Raw genomic sequence first — 20,202 nt, 5'->3', positions numbered from 1 at the left:
TCTGAACTCGGGAGATCTCGAATATTTACGGATAGAAGCAGCCGTAACGAGGGTGACACGTTGTGAAATGTCTTTCTGTGTATTCTGCATCATCGATATTATTGTTACACACATATCGTATGTAACAAACGAGTAACGGTAGACTAAAGCCTAAAGTAACGCAAAAGTCGCGGAAAAAAATATTAAAAAAAGCTCGTTATACCGTAGCATGAGATAGTAAAAAATATATATATATTCGTTAGACGTGTTTCATGATATATATATATATATATAAATAAAAGAGCAGGCACACGATGCAAAAGTTATCTTTAAATGTAAAGGCTTAAATTCAGGATGCATAATTATATACAATGCCAGTTGTAGAGATAATAAGTGTATAGAAAAAAGTCAAAGGCATAATTCTACTAAAAGCGAATCGGAAGATCAACCGAGACAGAATAATAACGTAATAGGACGAGATAATCGATATCGCGTGGTCGGTATACCGGTGCTCCTGTATCTTTCCGGATAACAAATTGTATAATAAAAAATTCAGTCCTACGTCGTGAAGAGCCGCCCGATTTGGTTTCCCTGAATGGCTGCAGGGAAACCGACGACACAGGGACGATCGGGTCTTTTAAAGAGTTCTTCATAATTGCGATGTGATCAGATCTTGTATTTTCGTCGCGAGAACGATGCGACATTTTTACGCGAAGTGCTCTGGCGCATACGATTTACCGAAACTCGCTGATCTCATCGCCGTAAGTAAACGAGAGAGGAGATAAACCGTGAAAGAGAAAGAAAGAGAGAGAAAGAGAAGAGTACGAGCTTGTCACAAATTCCGGCGTTTCTCGGTAAATTCTTCGAGATTAATTTCCGTTTTTCGCCATTCCACAATGCATGCAAGAAAGAATGTATGGAGAATGCCGTGGGATTTGTCGGGACAGAGAATAGTATTTAAACTTATATTAGAAAAAATAATGAGAGAGAGAAAAAGAGAGAGAGAGAGAGAGAGAGAGATTGAGTAAATGGGAGTGAGAAAGAGAGTAGAATAGAATAAGATAGAGTAGAGACGAGGTACGAAGCGTTCGCGGGATTTGCGAATTATATGATAAACTTTATGAGGATTCGCCGCGGGAAACTCTAGCTGCGACGATTTATTTGTCTCGCGATCCGGACAGATGGCAATTCTCGTGATCTGCCGACTGGACCCCGCGAAAATAGAACACGTTCGTAGAAGCAATATAGAAAGTAGCGTAGCAATATGTTATCCGTAACGTGAAACGACGTATATCTATGTACGAAATATATACGTGTCACTCTATGTGGTGTAATCTTCGTGTAAACATTAACTTGAAAAAAAAAATTGTCGTGTATTTATTACGTATCGGCGTCTCGTTACTATTCGTGTATGACGTATATGAGAAAAGTGTGTACTTGTTGAGATCCTAAGCTACCAGATCCGACATATTTGCCGAGGCTGTGATACAGTTCTCGATATAGCCACAAAAAAAATAAAAAGTAAAAAGAGATGTGCGTAATTAGAACGTAGTGCGTTTTGCTTAATGCTTGGAGTCATTATCATCTCTAATTGCAAGAATATTACTTGATGAGTTTTATAACGCTGTAAAAGCGTAATATTATAAAAATCTAGAGATACGTGGTTAACTTAAACTTACAATTTAGAGTCTTCATTAACGCCATGATGGCATGTTTCTTGGTGTCTCGTGCCAAATCTTGTTCGCGTAGTTGAACGAAGAAAAGACGAATATAAGCGGGGTCCGTAAGAGACGCACATCCGAGACGAACGATTGCACGAGATTATTACGGTATTAGACTACAGCTTTCCACTGCGGATTCCGAAACATACAAGGTGCGTGAGATTTTGCGCACCTACTCCCGGTACGAAACGCGAGTCAATTCGATTCGCGAATCCTTTGCCAACGCTCGCCTCGTCGACATACATATGTTTAAAAATGTCTATGAAAATCTGTGTAAGAAGAAAGGCGCAGCAAATTACAGGAGATGAGAGAAACGAAGAAATATATAGACATAATGTAAAAAAAAGGATATACGAGATAAAAATGTGACGATTTTTCGAGCCGTGCGTATGAATTTAAATTAAATCTATAATTTTTTCTCCTTTTTTAATTTATGATTAATTGTATTCTAATTACTGTTATCCAAATTATAAATATTCCGCCATGTATTTTGGCGTGATTATTGTTATTACTATTCTCGCTTTAATAATAGTAGTAATAATGATGAGCAATAGTATCCTCTATTATCGCAATTCAATGTCATTATGTGATCTCAAGCTATTGTACTATATCGCATAACTATATCACACAATATATTTGATCGATCTTTCCCTTAAATGTAAATAATATAGCAAAACTAATTAACGTTGAACGTTGTCGCCGCTGAGATACCTTAAAGGATGTTGTAACGCCGATTTCTTGTAATTTCGGTGGACTCTCATTTCGGATTTGCTCTCGTTCGCGATGTCTCTGTACGTATAAGTATGTACGCGCGCGTGTGTACGTGTGTGTATATGTATTTGTGAGAGAGAAAGAGAGAGAGAGAGAGAGAGACGCATTTGGTTATCATTATTTAAATAATTTTTTAAGAGAATTATTTGTTCCTGTATGGCGTAAAAATTATCGTCTAACGAGTATTGTTCAAAGTACCGAAATTAAAGACGGAATGTGACAGATTTTACTAGAAAGTTACTAAAATCTACTCTATGTTTCTTTACTAAACTTTGGGCACATAAAGTATAAACCTATTTCTAATTACATCGTTAATCTAATTATATCGTTAATCTCTTGCGTTGGAATTCAGTAGATAATTGTTTAGTAGATAATTATATACTAAACTGCATATGTTAATTCGCAATTAGTACAGCGATAAACATTTGCTGGTAAGAGATAATATTTCAACTATGTAATTCTTCTATAAAGTTTAAGCTTGGATAATTCAGTAAATTAGATACTAACATGTTAAATAGCGAATGTGGTGTGTCTCTCGTATGTAATATTCTTAATTCGTAATATTCTCCATTCTTTTGAGCAATAATAATTTTACTAAAATACACTAAAAAAAATTCGTGTAATTTTACATGGAAATTACATGTTTACGACTGGAAAATTATCTAAATTATTTAAATATGATTGAAAATTTACTGGAAATTGTAAATTTCCAATCATATTTAGGTAATTTTCCAGTTATGAACATGTAATTTCCATGTAAAATTACATGAATTTTTTTCAGTGTATAATTTGACGAATGAATTTCCAGAGCGCAAATTAATAATTTATTATTAAAATACGTAATTTCAAATCGTTATAGAAACGATCGCGATCACATTATTGGTACAATTGTTACAACAGATTGCTAATTCCAACGGAAGGGATTAAGTCGTTACAATAAATTACTCTTCCAATAATACTTACGAATCCGCCCGAACTTCAGAGGGAAACAGCATCCTTGAATGTGCGAGTTGTACGTCGAGGAAATATAACGAGCTGCATGGGAGTCGTTTCTTATCGAAGGAAGTACGCGACGATTATTACGATTATTTGTGTGTCTCTCATGTAACTAGCCACTCCATATCCCAGCTCGGTCGTTATCGGCCGAGACTTTATTGTACGAATTGCAGATGCAATCAACGTGACTGTGTTAATCGAAGCGAGTCGTGACAAGGAGACACGTGCCGCGCGTACTGCGCTTCCTCGGTCACGCGACACGTACTTCCGGCAAATGCAAAATAACGTATACGATACCAGTCGCACCCAATTATTACTTGACCGAGATTGGCAGCCACTTCGCCATTGCGAAAGACGCGGAATTCGTTGTGCCTATTAACCCATATGCCGAAAGAAATTGCAAAGAATAGACGGATTAAAGAATATTGATAGGATTTCATTACGTGTGAAACAACTTTCCAATTCTTTAATTCATGAATGGATACAAAAATTATCTGCTTCTTATTTCTCTTGACTTTTTATTAATTATATTTAATTATACTTAGCGAATTTCTTTTTATTCTAAAATTTATTTATCCTAAGCAGGACAACAAATCACGATAACGTCAAAATGATGTCAAAATGATTCCAAAATGATCATTAAAAGTCACTTTTTAATCATTTACAATTCATTTTAATGTTATCGTGACTTGTTGTTCTGCTTAGGATATTTATTGATTATAGCACTATGCCAGTCTTATTTTACAGGAATTGGAGAAATTGAAAAGAATTAGAGAAGTTATATTTGTGAAATATAAACAGTATTTAAAAAAAAAAAAAAATTAAAATAATCGTTTTAAGTTTATATTCTAATTCTGTAAACGCGGAATTTAATTTTTTAATTCAATGGAATAAATCTTTATCAATTTTTTTAATCCACTTATTTCTTGCACGGAATGCATAAGAGTACATGGATAGCGAAAGGATAAACGTGGGTCAAATAGAAAATTGTGCGTTATTCGTAATGCCATCGTCCACAACGATGCTTCTATATTGGATATATTAAGAGAAAAAAAGAAAGCGAATTATAAAGCGAATTATTCGTTGGCGGCTGCTATTGTGAACAGACAATAAGCAATGTGAAAAAAGTGCAAAACCTTCCCCGCATTCGATACGAAGGCTCGATCGATCGTTATATAGGAAATGGCAAACGACGTTGGCGAATATCGATCGACGATAATGATACATAGTTAAATATAACGAAATCGAAATGGGTTCGCATCGGTTTGACTCTCGATATCATAACGACGAATTTCTCTCTCCGTTAGGAAGGTATTGGACAACGCTTATCTATGTATTATCGTTATACTATAGTTTCGGCAGCAGTAAAGTTTGTCGTAAAGTCACAGTCTGTAAGGTACCTATTTAACGTCGTACCGTTATATCGTAGATATCTAACAAGCTGGTGTATGGGTCCGATTTTCATGCCTGCGTAAATAATCAAGACAAAAGAAAAAAAAAAGAGATTTAATGAGTCACTTTAGAGAGCGTATATTTTATTTTTAAGTGTCGTTATATCGTGCGGTTATAAAAAATGTGTTAGAAAAGATGATGCTATTGTACGATTAAGAATCTTCCTTGAACGAAGAAGGCTGGACAGATTAACAGACAAAGACCGCACTGTTTGTATATTTTTTACATGTTTATATAACTAACGCCGGCCCCAAGAATCGCCAGATTTCACTTCGAGATTGTACTTGAATCGTTGACGCTTGTACGAGATACGTGATGCTATTGCAAAATTGCAAACTACTTCTATATAAACGCTAATAAGATTGCAGAATAAATACGATTACGAGATACATATTTCATTGATGGATCAATACGAATTATAATGATAAGTGGAAATATCTCCACGATAGAGAGCAGTAAACAAACTCGTTGTAAACTATTTAATGTTTATTCTGATGTATATGTGTCTAATATGTTTATGTGTGTACATGAGAAAATATGCTGTATCGAATAAATGAACTAAATGATCTCTAAACTGTTTCCTTTCAACGATTAATGGTTTCGCTCATTGATTAAATTTAAAAAGTGTTATCGAACTGTACAATGATTATGGAGCAGTATACAAGGTGTCCCATTTTAAATAAAGCATTAAGATTTCTCGAAAACTATGGTAGATACGGAAAAATGTTTCAAACAAAAGTTGTATGGTTAGAAGGGGGACGTAAGAAGGTACCATTGATTTGACCTCGGGTGGCGTCGCCAAGGCCAGATCAAGGTCACGTCGATTTTTTAAAATGGAATCCCCTATTTTTCATTACATTTTCTTGTAGCTTATCTCGAGAGCTTTTCAAAACACTATAATAAAATATTTTTTCATTAAGTATTTTTCGAGTTATAAAGCTCGATAGTGTTTTGAAAAGCTCTCGAAGTAATTGCTACAAGAAAATGTAATGAAAAATAGGGGATTCCATTTTAAAAAATCACGTGACCTTGACCTGGCCTTGGTGATGCCACCCAAGATCAAATCAATGGTACTTTCTTATGTCTCCCTCCGAACCATACAACTTTTGTTTAAAACATTTTTCCATATCTACCATAGTTTTCGAGAAATAAATATATTATTTAAAATGGGACACCTTGTATATTGCACAGAAATCCTACTCTTTCCTTTCTCATAAGTCTTAAACAAATTTTTAAATAATCTAATAAAATAACTGTAATAATTATATTGTCACCTCTTCAATCAATAACTTTTAATTATGAATTTTAAATTCTCGTTTATTCTTCTAATATTTTTTTTTTTGCAGAAGACGGATAAACTCATAATTCGTGGATTTAATCCACTAATAAACTATCATTAAAATATTCATATAATTTATTGCAACTTATTTATTTTAAGACACAATTTTATGAGACGTTATATTTAATTCTAATAGTTTAAGTTGTTATAAATATATTAATTATTTATTCGATGCAATGAAAAAAATTTCTGGTTGAAAATGGACGAATCAGAATTTTCTGATTAAATTTATTAGAATTCTAGTTAAGATAACCGAATTCTAATTAATACAATATTAATATATTATTTTCGATTAAATCTATACTAGAATTCTTATTTTTACCAGAATAATTATATCAATCAGAATCTAGTTATCTTAACTAGAATTCTGGTAGATTTAACAAAAGATTCTAATTCGTCCATTTTCTACCAGAATTATTGTTTAATCCAACCAGGATTTATCATCATTTCTCAGTGTGCATATAATATCTAGGTCTCTAGATCATGTCGTATGTATATGATATAGTTTTCGTAGATCTGTTATCCCAATTTAAGATAATTTCATATCAGACTCATCGACACTGATGCGCAACAGCGAAGCTGAAACTGCCATAATCTGTAAAGTACAGATACATTCAAATTAAAACAGCCCAAAATATCTAATATTTCAAAAAATAATTATTGCAAGCGTTCAATCGTTTCTTCATGCCTTTAAACAGAAAAAATTAACATAAAATTTACAGAAAAAATTAAATAACATTAAACTATACAATACTTGATAAATGTTGAAAACTAATTTTCTTTTAAAATAATCTATAGAATTATAGGCTTTAAAATTGATAAATATATTAATGTTACAAGTGTATTTCATATTAAATATTTATTAAATATATTTTAAACATTTCAAAAATATAGTCAAATAAATTTAATATACAACGTTGCGATGATAAACGATTAACTCCGTAAGTATCAAATGGTTGTTTCGCTGATGCCTGATGCCCTCCTGGAGCCCTTCACACTCAGATGTCGTCAAATTGCAAATTGTCGTCATATTGCTCCTGCTTTTTTCTTGGACTCCTTCACACTTACAAACTCACACTTACAAAGCAGAATATGAAAATCGAACGATATTTTGTACTCCCGATGACACAATCACACGCGATATGCGACTTTTTAGAGACAAAAGAATTAATAAGGGATTATTGTAGGCTCATTTTACATCGAGCATTTGATACGCGTACTAACTTTAATTATAAGTATAACGAAACCAAGATGGTGGACAAAATTCGTAAATTGCGCGGCTAACTTCACGCGTCAGGAGCAGCCGGAGCAGCTACCGCAATAACGACATATATATAGAAACTACACCTTTTGCTCAGAAGTGCACTTAAATGCACTTTCGTCCGTTTTCTGCCCTCGAATAATAAATACGTAACGTCGCGGTCGTCGTATTTAATATACGAGATAAATGAATATATCAATATATGCGATCTCGAATTGAAGCAAATCTTCGCGGATTGAACGATATCCCGAAAATATGGCCGTTGTCCGTGCCGATTGTTCTGTGGACTTTGATCGCACGAGTCTCACAAAATACTCGCTCCAGGAAATTACCGATGTACAAATGTCGAATATACATTCCACGTTACGCGATAAGTGGTTAAAAAACTGGGTTACCTGCGGCTGTATTTATTAATCCAACGCGTCGCGACGCCACTCGACTCGAAATCGATTCGCTTCTCAACCGCGACATTCCACTAATCGAAAAATTTGAATTACGACAACTTCACTCCAGGCGTTTCTAGGTCTGTTCGCATCGCTCCACATGCTCCTGCTGTAGTTCCTACTCACTCCGACGAGCGCATTGAAGTGAGTAGGAAACTATGGTAGGAGAATGCAGGAATATGTTGGAGCAAGCGACGCGAACAAACTTTCTGATATATATAATACGCGAGTCGTATTAACATCTAATTGAAACGCGACCGATCGTTTGAGAATACACGATCGATTAGTGTTATATGTACAATACTTTTCGAACATATGAATTTTATAGAATATAAGAAGAATAACAAATATAAATTATCTTTAATAAATTGTCGATAAATCACTCGCGTTTTCGGTACCTCAATCGATCCAGCGACTCCCGTATTACTCGCATTCGTCCAATGAACGAGCTACATTCAAACTGGCGGAAAATTCAAAATGCGAGACTATATCAAGACGTATAAAATATGTATAATTAAGTAGTTATTTTTATAATTGTATATACATTACGTAATACATTATATATTACAAATCTTATATATAATTGTTTATCATTGTAAATAATGTCAAGTGTTATATAAAGATATCGAATATATAATTATAAATAATATAATATTATATAGTTTATTGTATTATATATATATATATATTCGAATTTTTATGTCCTTCAAAGAGATTGAAATTGCTTGGTTTTAAATAAGAAAATAAACAAAGCAATTTTAAATGTATTCAACAAAAAAAAAGGAATTAAATGTAATATTTTAAATAAGTAACAGATTTTAAAATATTCAAACAAATATTAAATTAAATTCAATTAAAAAATTGTAAAAACTGTCACTTTTTAACTAATAGACAATGTTAATAACAATCAAATAATATATTGTTGTAGCTGTACTTTTTTTGCATTTATACATTTTTTAAAACTTTTATAAAAATTAAGTGAGTAATTAAATATTGGACAAAAGAAAAAGAAAAAGTATACAAATGAAAAAGATTTTATGCGTTCATGGGATATAATAAAACTCATTTGCCATCCAAAAATCTTGAATGACAGCGCTATTATTATAATATTCGTCACGCTATGGAACATGGAGATAAGAAATTCTTTTTCGTTATGAATTACGGTCACTTGATACTCCAAATGCTCCGAAACATTTTTTGATTGGTCAATTAAATGTAAAATTCTTCTAATTAATTAAATGTAAATTTCTTTCTTCTGATTTCTTCACAATCAAATCCATAGACGATGCTCAAGATTCGAGATGATCTTAAGCTAGTGCATGAACCAATCAGAGAGCCGTATTAGCATCTTAAGACATTGCTTGAGATTAAGTCCGGTTTATTGACCAATTACAGTCGAATCCGAGGGGAATAATCGATTGTGATTCGTCCATTTCTTATGACTTAAGGCTTAAAATCCTATTATAGATCTGGGGTAAGGCCGGAAACAGATTACGCATTGAAGATTGAGGTTTAAGATTGAAGATTGAAATTTGACCGATAAGGACAAAGAAATTTTAGCTCCTTTCGTTTCGATTGGTCAAATTTGAATTTTTCAATCTTCAATGCGTAGTCTGATTCCGGCCTAAGATACCAGTCATATGTTAAGTGAACCGCACCCTTAATTACAAAGAACGAAAATCGATGTGGTCGGTAAAGAAGACTTGCGAGCACATTGGCCCTCCTTAGGGTGCTATTTCATTTATGCGTTTGTCGTACGACAAATTTGTACAGAACAGAGAGGTCCTCGGATCTCTCTATCCCATAGCCAATCAACAGGCTTGAAAAATTTGTCGTACGACAAAAACGCACAAATGAAATATCACCCTTAGCTTCACGGGGCACGACCCGCACGACAATCGACGACGACGACGACAGTGTCGTGACGACAACGCGGCTATGAGAATTGCCCAAAATCGCGGGAAACGCGTCCTGCTTCAGGAGGTACGCGAGGTTCGTCCGCTGTTCATTATTATCACAACAATTGGGACGGGGCGGAAATTGGGACAGCGTGGAAGTCCTCGCGGTGTAGAAGCCCACCATTGTCGTCCGGGTGAGAAAGACCCGGCTGGACGTGAGAAAGATAGAACCCCTCGAAACAAGAGGCCCGCCGCTGTGGCGCCCAGCGGTAATAAAAATTATTTTCGACGCCTGAGCCTTTGCCATTGACGTTCAACGACTCTCGCGGACAACCGCCGTTACAGAAGTAGATACACTTCCATCATTCGTAACTAGCGGATCGCAAAAGGCTGAGAATGCTATGCTAAGGGTAGAGTCATGAATACCATTAGCACAGAGTCCAGGAAGGCGTCCGTGCCGAATCGCGCCACATCCCAAGCGGAAACCAACGAGACCAGAGCTTCGACGAGCGAGGACGCTTACGATGACCGAGAGACATTGCAGGATGAATACAATGGCTCTACTCCGAGTAGGAGCCGTTATGGTAGAACAATAAAACCTAGGTCAACCATTCACAATGCTATGGACGTTGTACAGGTATATTCCGTTTATCTTAGATGTTTCTTTATATAATGAAGCATCTATGTAAAGGTGCTGTTTCATTTAGCTGCTTTTGTCGTACGACAAAGGTTGCAGGACAGAGAGATTCTCGGATATCTCTATCCTAAGCAACAGGCTTGAGAAATTTGTATGACAAAAATACATGAATGTAATTCCATTCTAATGTTGCTATATTCTTGTTAACTACGTATATTAACTCAATCGATACAATATTCATGACTTGACCTTAAATATATTTTTTAATATTACAAACAATACTTTTCATGAATTTTTTTTATATTAAATATTGAGTAAATTATGTTTAGTGTCTAAAATCTATCTTTTTTTTTCAAGTAATTTAAAGCTTGTAATTCATCATACTTATATAATGTTCATTACTCTTATAATTTTGCAGAATTGTAAGCCAAAAATACGTAGGCAACTAATTAATTCTGTCGATAACATGGACGAAAGCCTAGAAGAAATTAATACAGATAACATAGATGAAACCAGCAATTCATCTATGTTAATTAGCATAGAGGAGATTCCATCTCCAAAAATAAATAGTCCTGATATTGAATGTTCATGGATAGTAGGGCAGTTGGCTTGGGCAAGAGTAGGTAATTTCCCATTTTGGCCCTGTATGATCACAGTTGATCCAGAATCAAGAATATATTATAAAGTGAAAGGTAAATTTTTTAAGTTCATGTATATTTTTTTTATCAAAATTATATTTGTATTTAGAAAATTGTCTCCACAAAGCTCGTTCAAAAAACATTGGGACTATCAAGTCTAAATATGAATAAATATGAGAATCTGAAATATATATTTCTCTAATATAATTTAGTTAATAATATAGTTATGTTTAATAAAAATATGTAATATATATATATGCATACATATATATTATTTAGAAAATGTATTGATGTGGTTGTAAGATGTTGGAAAATGTTTCAACTATTTTGTGTTACAGTTAGAACTAAGTCAGTGATCATGATGGTACATGTTCATTATTTCGGGGACAAAGGTCGTCATAGCTGGGTTTCAGCAAATTGTATGATGCAATTCACAAGCCTTGCTGATTTCCAAAAATTAGCAGAATCATTAACAACAGACACAAAGAAAAAGGATCCCAAGTATGTTGCGGCTTTTGTTGTAAAACCAGGAATAAAAAAAAAGTGGCAAAATGCTGTTAAAGAAGCTACAGAAACACAGCCGTTGTCAACCGAGGAGAGAATTGCGATTTTTATGGTAAAATTTAAAGTCCAGAAGCCTAAAGCATACTCTGTTGATGAAAAAAATAAAAAGAGGAAACATTCAAGACTGAGCTTGGAAATGGAGCAAATTGAACCGGATGTCAAACGTACTAAACAGGAAAATGTAATATTAAAAATAATTATTTACATTTATTATAAATTTAACTTGATGCTTTTATATGCAACAAAAATTTTTATTTCTACAGGTACATAATACACAAAAACCGGAAGTATCAAAGTTACATAAATCAGAACTGTCAAAGAAAAATTCACGAATTGCAAACGGAAAAATTGATTCGAAGTTAAATTCGGATTCTTTGCCTTCATCTCCTGCAAGCCATAAAAGTTCTTCCGAAAGTACAAGCACAAAATTTTTTAAAAATGAGGAAGATGAAGAGAGCATATTCAAACTTTATTATGAAGATAATAAACATTTGTTAGAAAATGAATATCCAGATATGCCTAAAAGTGATATCAAGAGATATTTGCGAAAAACTTGGGATAATATGGATATGGAATATCGAAAAAAACTCGGATTGCACATGACAAACGAGAGTTCTCATTCACTGTCGAAAGAAAGCTCTCCGGATGAAGATGAGATAATAGAGAGTGATACAACTATTAAGGAGAATAAAAAGATGAAAAATAAGGTTGAATGCCGAAAAAAATTTAGATCAAATACGACGAACGAAAGTTCACATTCGCTTTCGAAAGAGAGTTCTCCTGATGAAGATGAAAGATCACTAGAGATTGATACAAGTATAAAGGAAAACAAAAAGACGAAAAGTAAGATTGACAAGGAAGAAAATTCTGTTTCGGAAACAAAACGAAGTAGACTATATAACCTCTTTAAAGGTATGAAACAAGAAAAAGTTTGTCAAATTTGTGAGAAGACAGGCCAGTTAACGAGATGTAAAGGGCCTTGTTATTCTTATTTCCATTTATCATGTGTAAAACCTGGTGAATCTAGTCCAGAATATTCTGTTGACGAGAACACACTGGATGACAGATTACTTAGTGATTTAAACATAATTAAGAAGAGTATTAATGATGAAAGCGAAAATAATGGTAATTATGAAAATGTTCATAAATACAAATTTGTATATTAAATTGATAAAAAAATTTTTCTTTTTAATATATATAATTTACGTTAATGAAAAGCAAACGAATTTTTAAAATTTATTTTTTAATAACAGCATAATAATATTAATTGAATTTAGATAAATCTGACGAACAAGAGGACGAGACATTCAAGTGTATTGATTGTTTATCTGGAGTAGCACCCGCTTGTTTCCTATGCAATGAGAGGGAAGGAGATAGAATAAGATGTATTGTCCCGGCTTGTGGAAAACATTATCATTCCAACTGCTTGATATCGTGGCCACAAGTAAAACACAATATTTGAATCTGAATTAACATTATTTTAAAATATTGATATTTCTCTAATATAAATATTATATTTTAGTCTCATTGGCAAGGTGGACGTTTGACATGTCCGTACCATGTATGTCACACCTGCAGTTCTGATAATCCTCAAGATAAACGTTCTCGTGCCCCGAATGAAAAAATGGCGAGATGTGTCCGTTGTCCTTCATCTTATCATGCATCGACGTTATGTCTGCCTGCTGGCTCAGTAATTTTAACAGCCAGTCAAATTATATGCCCAAAGCATTACAAAGCACCACATCCTCCATTAAATGCGGCATGGTGCTTTCTATGTACACGTGGTGGTAGTCTCATTTGTTGTGATACGTGTCCAACTTCCTTTCACTTGGAATGTTTAGGTGATTTTATAAACATTTAAAACATTGTGGTTCATACAAAGTACAATATTTGCAAATAAATCCAGATTTGGAATTGCTTATAAGAGCTGACACTGGATGGATTTGAGCGTAAAATTTTTTATTCAAGAGTTATAATTATAATAGATATACGTTTCGATTACCGTTTTGATCCTTATCAATATCATGTGTATACTAAAAATACATTACCAAGTGTAATCGTCAAGCAAATAGAGTCGCATTATTCTATAACGAATTAGGATCAAAACTGTGATCGAAACGTATATCTATTATAATTATAACTCGAATAAAAAATTTTACGCTCAAATCCATTCAGTGTCAGCTCTTATAGGCAATTCCAAATCTGGATTTAATTTGCTGGAGCTTGGTTATTAATTCATTTGTAAATAAATTATTCCCATTTTCTTGGTAATTTAGGTATAAATGCACCTGATGGTGGATTTATATGTGAAGATTGCGAAACAGGAAGATTACCTTTGTATGGGGAAGTTGTATGGGTGAAACTTGGCCATTATCGATGGTGGCCGTCTCGTATATGCTATCCCCATGAAATTCCTGAAAATGTAGAGGCCAAATCTCATAGTCCTGGTAAATTTTGCGTAATGTTTTTGGGATCTAACGATTATTATTGGGTACATAGGTAAATAGAAATATTCTCTTTTTATATAAAATATTGTGATTAATAAATATTCATCTTTTTCTAATTCAATAAATCTTACAGAGGCCGAGCCTTTTTGTATCAAGATGGTGATGCAACTACAAAACCACCTATAGGTAAAAAAACTATGATGGATGATACATATCGAATAGCTCTTGAAGAAGCCAATAGAATACATCAGCAATTAAAAGCAAGGCGTTCCATGACTAAAGAACCGAAAGGACTGAAACCGCCACCATATGTAAAATTAAAAGTACGGTTTATATTAAGCCGATGCGTTAAACTAAGTTAGCAAGGACGAACGAGCGTAAAAAGTACTTTTTCTTTGAAACCAAATTCAAATTAAATAAGCAAGTGCGAATAAATACGAATGAACAACTTGCTTCAATGAATACTAGCAAATTATTCATTAGAGCAAATTATTTATTCGTATTTCTTTGTGTTTACTTGTATTTATGGAATCGTTCACATTCATTCATTCATAGATATCGCGCTCATTTGCACTCCTTCGCTTGATCTAGAATCGGCTTTATGTACCTTTTTTTTTAATAATTATTATTGTGTCATCATTGCAATCAGACATAAACGAATCACTCGTGATTTATTGTTAATTTGTCGTAATTTGATGAATGACTGCAATGAGGAGTTAGAAACCTTAATGAAAATAGACATGTAATAGGTCAATAAACCAGTGGGTAACGTCAAGCCAACCGAAGTCGAGAGCATTGTGGCATGTGAATGTGATCCCGAATGGGATAATCCTTGTGCACCTAATACGGATTGTCTGAATCGTATACTAATGGTTGAATGCAGTCCCGGAATCTGCCCAGCTGGAGACAAATGTATGAATCAGTCGTTTGTATTGCGACAATATCCGGCAATGGAACCATTTCATACCATGGGCCGCGGATGGGGCCTAAGGACTTTGGAGGATATCAAAACGGGACAATTTGTCATTGAGTACGTAGGAGAAATTATAGACGATGCTGAATACAAGTGTAGATTACATCGGAAGAAAGAACTGAAAAATGAGAATTTCTACTTTCTGACGATAGACAACAATAGAACGATTGACGCAGAACCAAAGGGAAATCTGAGTCGATTTATGAGTGAGTATATTAACGATATTGGAATCTGTGATCTCGAAAGGTAATTATATAGTCATATTGTTATTTACAGATCATTCATGCTCTCCAAACTGCGAAACGCAGAAGTGGACAGTAAATGGAGACACTCGTATTGGTCTATTTGCTTTGCGTGACATAGAATCTAGGGAAGAGCTGACATTTAATTACAATTTAGCATCTGATGGAGAAACACGAAAAGCATGTCTATGCGGAGCACCAAATTGTAGTGGTTTTATTGGGTTAAAAGCACAGAAACAACAAATGCCAGTAGCACAGAAACAACAAATACCAGTAGCACAGAAACAACAAACGCCAGTAGCACTATCAACTGTGCAATTAAAAAAAATTGACAAGCCGAAACGATATAAACGGTACATAATTGTATCTTGTTAATATACTTATCATCTTATCGTAATTTTTGTGCAATTAGTGTCTAAATAAATTTTGTTATCTTTACTTTAGATGGAGAAAGCATAAGTGTTGGCGATGTGGGCAAAAAATATCATTTGACAACAACGAATTTGTAATCTGCTCACAAAAGACTTGTCTCAAAAAGTATCATCAAACGTGCGTAGTAATCAATGAATCAACAGACTCGAAATTCTGTTGTCCGTGGCATTTTTGCTCAGAATGTGGACGTCGAACATCAGCACATTGTTCATTTTGTAGCACTGCTTTTTGTCAAGGTAATTTCTATAAATAAAGGTATACAAAAGAAAATAAGAGAATTTTAAATTAAAACTTGAATACAAGAATCTATAGTTCTGTTTGACTTGCTTACACTTTTTACACTTAAAATGAGATGGATATATTTGGCGCCGAAAAGAGAAAGCGAAGATGCTGAGTGTAAAAAGTGTAAGCAAGTCGAACAGACCACATGATGTTAAAAATGAGAAGTTTGCGATATGATCTCTTTCGGTATTTTCACTAAAGAAAACTCATCTTCAAAAAAATGATCTAAATAGTTATTAAAAGAACTTTTTATGTACTGTAACATTACGAAAATTATATTAATATGTGATCTTGTGTTACTTATGTTTTTAGTTCATCTCGATGGTAATTTATTCGAACGGGAAAGTGACAAGGGTGGCTTCGTGTGCAAGTTACATGAAAATATGAATACGCAGAAATCTATTGAAGATGAGAAAGAATATTCGGATAACGAGACAGATAAAGAATATTCTTCAACAAGTTCCACTAGTCCGATTGTAATGGAAAAAATTGCGACGCGAGAACCATCACCAAGGGTTTCTATCGTAGAGGTGAGATGAAACCTTTCTATGTGTGCCATTAGTAAATATGTTAAATACGAAAACCGTAAATATTTGCATATTAATACTACACTTTCATGTAAAGATATTACATTTTACATAGAGGTGTGAAATGTATGTATATTTGCAATGCTGTTAGTGTTTTGTATTCTTTCTTTGTGCATATATTATTTGTGCACAAATTATTTGTGCACAATTAAATCAGTTATATGATTACTTTGGTGGTGGTAGAATTTTATAAGAAGAAAATTTTTATATTGCAAAATATAATTTATGAGATCAATGATTATAATTAAACGATAATATGATGGGATCAGTAATTAAATTTTGATAGAGGCTAGGGAAGAACGTAAGTAAGTAAACAAGTAAATGCATCTTTAATTTACCAAAGAAGCCACTCTTGTTTATTTTATTATGGAAATTTGCATTATTTTACACTAAATCGATGCAAAAGTGTGAATCCAAATAGCTTGACATGTAAAGGATAGTCAAGAGTACGTAATCAAGATATACTTTTTGTATGATCATCTTAACTGTATTATACTTATATCAAAGTTTTATTTGTGAATTTATATCGCGGCTATTTTATATATATAAGGAAAGCAACGATTATTGTTGTAATGTTGTAAAATAATGAAAATTATGTAATATTGAAAAGTAGCATATGTGTTCCGAAAAAACAAAAAGAAACTGAAATCTTTTTTTTTTTTTAATTATTTTTCATTACTCCCAAAATCCCAATTCCTTTAAATTGACAATAGTATACACCTGATAGAAAATAATATATTTAGTTTTATATTTCCGAATGAGAAAATATTTTTACTAGGCGAATGAATTTCTTATTAATAACAATTATGGGTAAATGTGCTGATGTTTTAATTAATTCAGAATTTTTATTATTCATTTAACTTCAAAACGGTATGGTGAGTAGTTGCATTTAATTGTACAAGAAATATTTCGAAAATTACGCAAATTTTAATATTAATCTTTACTATCAGTCTACTATATTTAATTGCTATAAATATAAATTAAACATTTATATAACAATTACTAAATTTACATATTATAAATTTTAAAAATATATAACATTTTCATCATACTTTTTTTTCTATTAATGTTTTTCAGACAGAGAAAGAAAAAAATGGCAGCTTTTTTTATTTTCCATGCTAAGACATAAATACAACTCAAATTCAATGGTTTGAATAGTTCTGTGAATTGCTACGAGTTAATGGTTTAAAACTTGAGTTGTATTTATTATGGTCTCCTCTTTTTGGTTTAGAAACTAAAGAATTATCTAAAATTAAAATATCTCATCTGTGTGTACATATTTATACATATATATCTATATATGTGTGCGTGTGTATTTTCATACATATTAATATACTTTCAATATGCATTTTTGAAGTATATGTTATTCACACAACTATTTTATAAAATAGTATTCTTCATAGAGATCATCTTAAGCAACAATGTTGCCTCACAGGTTCATCTAAGCAGTGAAGAGAGTGAAGAATCTCAGAAGGAAGAGGAAGAAAACAATCTCGAGACTAATTTTACATCATGTGATAAAAGTTCAAGGATAAAAGAAACAGTTCATAAATCACAGAAGAAAATAAATCAAGCGAAGGAGTTAAGTAATCTTACATCTAGTCAACTGGAAGCTATAATTGGCGTTAGCCTCTCTCCATGAATGAATTTCTCTGTCGTTCAGTGAAATTTTCCATTATACATATAGCAAATGTTTTTTGTGTTTATAATTATATATAACATTATTATATATAAATTAAATGTTTAAGTATAACATTAACACAATTAATGCATAAGTATAACTTATGCATAATTTATTAAATAATTTATATATATTATACATATATACTTATATATACTATATATATATATTTATATATATATGTATATATATATACACTTACATGTATATAATGATATATAAATTATTTAATACAATTATGCATAACGTAAATTATACATAAATTTTTATATTATATACATTTATAATGTATATAATTAATTACATAGGATATTAAAATTTGAATGTATAAAAGTATACTTCATTTATATTAAAATAATTTATAATCTTAAAAACAATTAGAAAAATAGATATAATTTACGTAATTACATTGCAAATATGCATTGTCATACATGCAAATATGTAAAATTAAACGTGATGCTTAGTGCCTTAAGAAAAAAAAACAATTCTAATTTAATCATATTTATTACAAGATTCATAGAATTCCTCAATATGACATTTTGTTAAAACGTATGAATCTATGTGACGGCGTGCATTAAATAATGTTTTGAGTTGAACATTTCCAAATGTACTTTAATATAAATTTTTCTATTATTCATTTTATAAAAAATTAGATTTTTTTCTTAGATAAAATAATATTTATAAAGGAAGAGGAGATAATTAATCTGTAATATATAGTATACAGTAATATAGGAGAAAAAATATAGATAAATGTTTATTTAATACTTAAATTTAAATTTCATGACAAATTGAAATTAAGTGTAATTTATTAAAAATCTTGTATAAAAATTATGTATTCTAATTTAATTTCTTGAGTTTATGAAAACAGAACAAATCCAAAGTAGATAATAATCATATCATAATCATGATTTATAATTATTTAAGATATTGTATATATCTGTGTAACTATTTACCTTTAAAAGATTGAAAAATCTAAAAGGATTATGAATGTACATTAATTAGACCAAGTAGTTGACGTTTGAATTTTTAATCTTCCATGTGTATATTTATATGCCGAAAAATTTATCATATATACATATATAATCATATTATACTGTATCACTTCCCTTTATATATATAAACAAGATGAAAAATGCATAAAATATTCTAAGGTGCGTTCTTTCACATAATTCTCAGAATGAAAATAAAATATCCTGCTTAATTATATTTTCTGTGTCGCAATCATTGCATTACTATTAAAAATAGTTGATCTACCAAATCATTAAAAACTGGATATTTATTGCTATTAATTTGATAATAAATATGAAGTTGGTATGTACATATAAAGATTATTCAGAATTTCCACATAAGAATAATCACATTATATTTGTTACAAGGAAATCAGAATTATTGCACTTAATTAATTAAAAAATCTATTTCCATATAAAATATGTATAAATATAATTATAAGCTTACTGTTTTAAAGTTATTACATAGCACTATTATATTAAGGTGTCAATATAATACAGTTATAATATTAAAATGTATTAAAAGTGTAGACATTTTATATATTTTTGTACTGCCAGATTTGAAATGATAAGATAGATCTACTTGTTCACTTTCTTTAGAAATGAGATTCTTTAAGTAATAATTACTTAGTGTAAGCCATTGATAAGGCTTTATTTATAATTCTTAATATCTAATTATTATGTAAGTAAATGAAAATTATATTTAAAATTATATTAAATGTAATAATTTTTATATACATCACAATTAAGCACTTATGCAGTAATGAAGAATTTATAAATACAATTATAAACGCAAGTAGACAGTGATGTTAAAGCAGTATTTTCCAGTTTCTTTTAATTATAACTGTGCTA

General features: G+C 31.8%; 1 protein-coding gene across 1 annotated transcript; it reads left to right on the top strand.

The window, feature by feature from the left end:
• The first annotated feature begins 9,916 nt into the window (after window positions 1-9,916).
• NSD (Nuclear receptor binding SET domain protein) lies at window positions 9,917-18,172 on the top strand. Its single transcript, XM_018456937.1, has 13 exons — window positions 9,917-10,497; window positions 10,916-11,189; window positions 11,474-11,880; window positions 11,963-12,824; window positions 12,977-13,143; window positions 13,222-13,540; window positions 13,976-14,198; window positions 14,280-14,469; window positions 14,896-15,325; window positions 15,396-15,714; window positions 15,806-16,029; window positions 16,388-16,605; window positions 18,066-18,172. The coding sequence occupies exons 1-13, from the start codon at window positions 10,279-10,281 to the stop codon at window positions 18,075-18,077; spliced, it is 3,864 nt and encodes a 1,287-aa protein (XP_018312439.1). The 5' UTR covers window positions 9,917-10,278; the 3' UTR covers window positions 18,078-18,172.
• Window positions 18,173-20,202: the final 2,030 nt, after the last annotated feature.

The sequence above is a fragment of the Mycetomoellerius zeteki genome, unplaced genomic scaffold (genome assembly GCF_001594055.1).
Source record: "Mycetomoellerius zeteki isolate Tzet28-1 unplaced genomic scaffold, Tzet1.0 scaffold612, whole genome shotgun sequence".
Lineage (NCBI taxonomy): Eukaryota > Metazoa > Arthropoda > Insecta > Hymenoptera > Formicidae > Mycetomoellerius > Mycetomoellerius zeteki.
The sequence above is the reverse complement of the archived record's forward strand: the minus strand, read 5'-3'. Positions and strand labels throughout refer to the sequence as shown.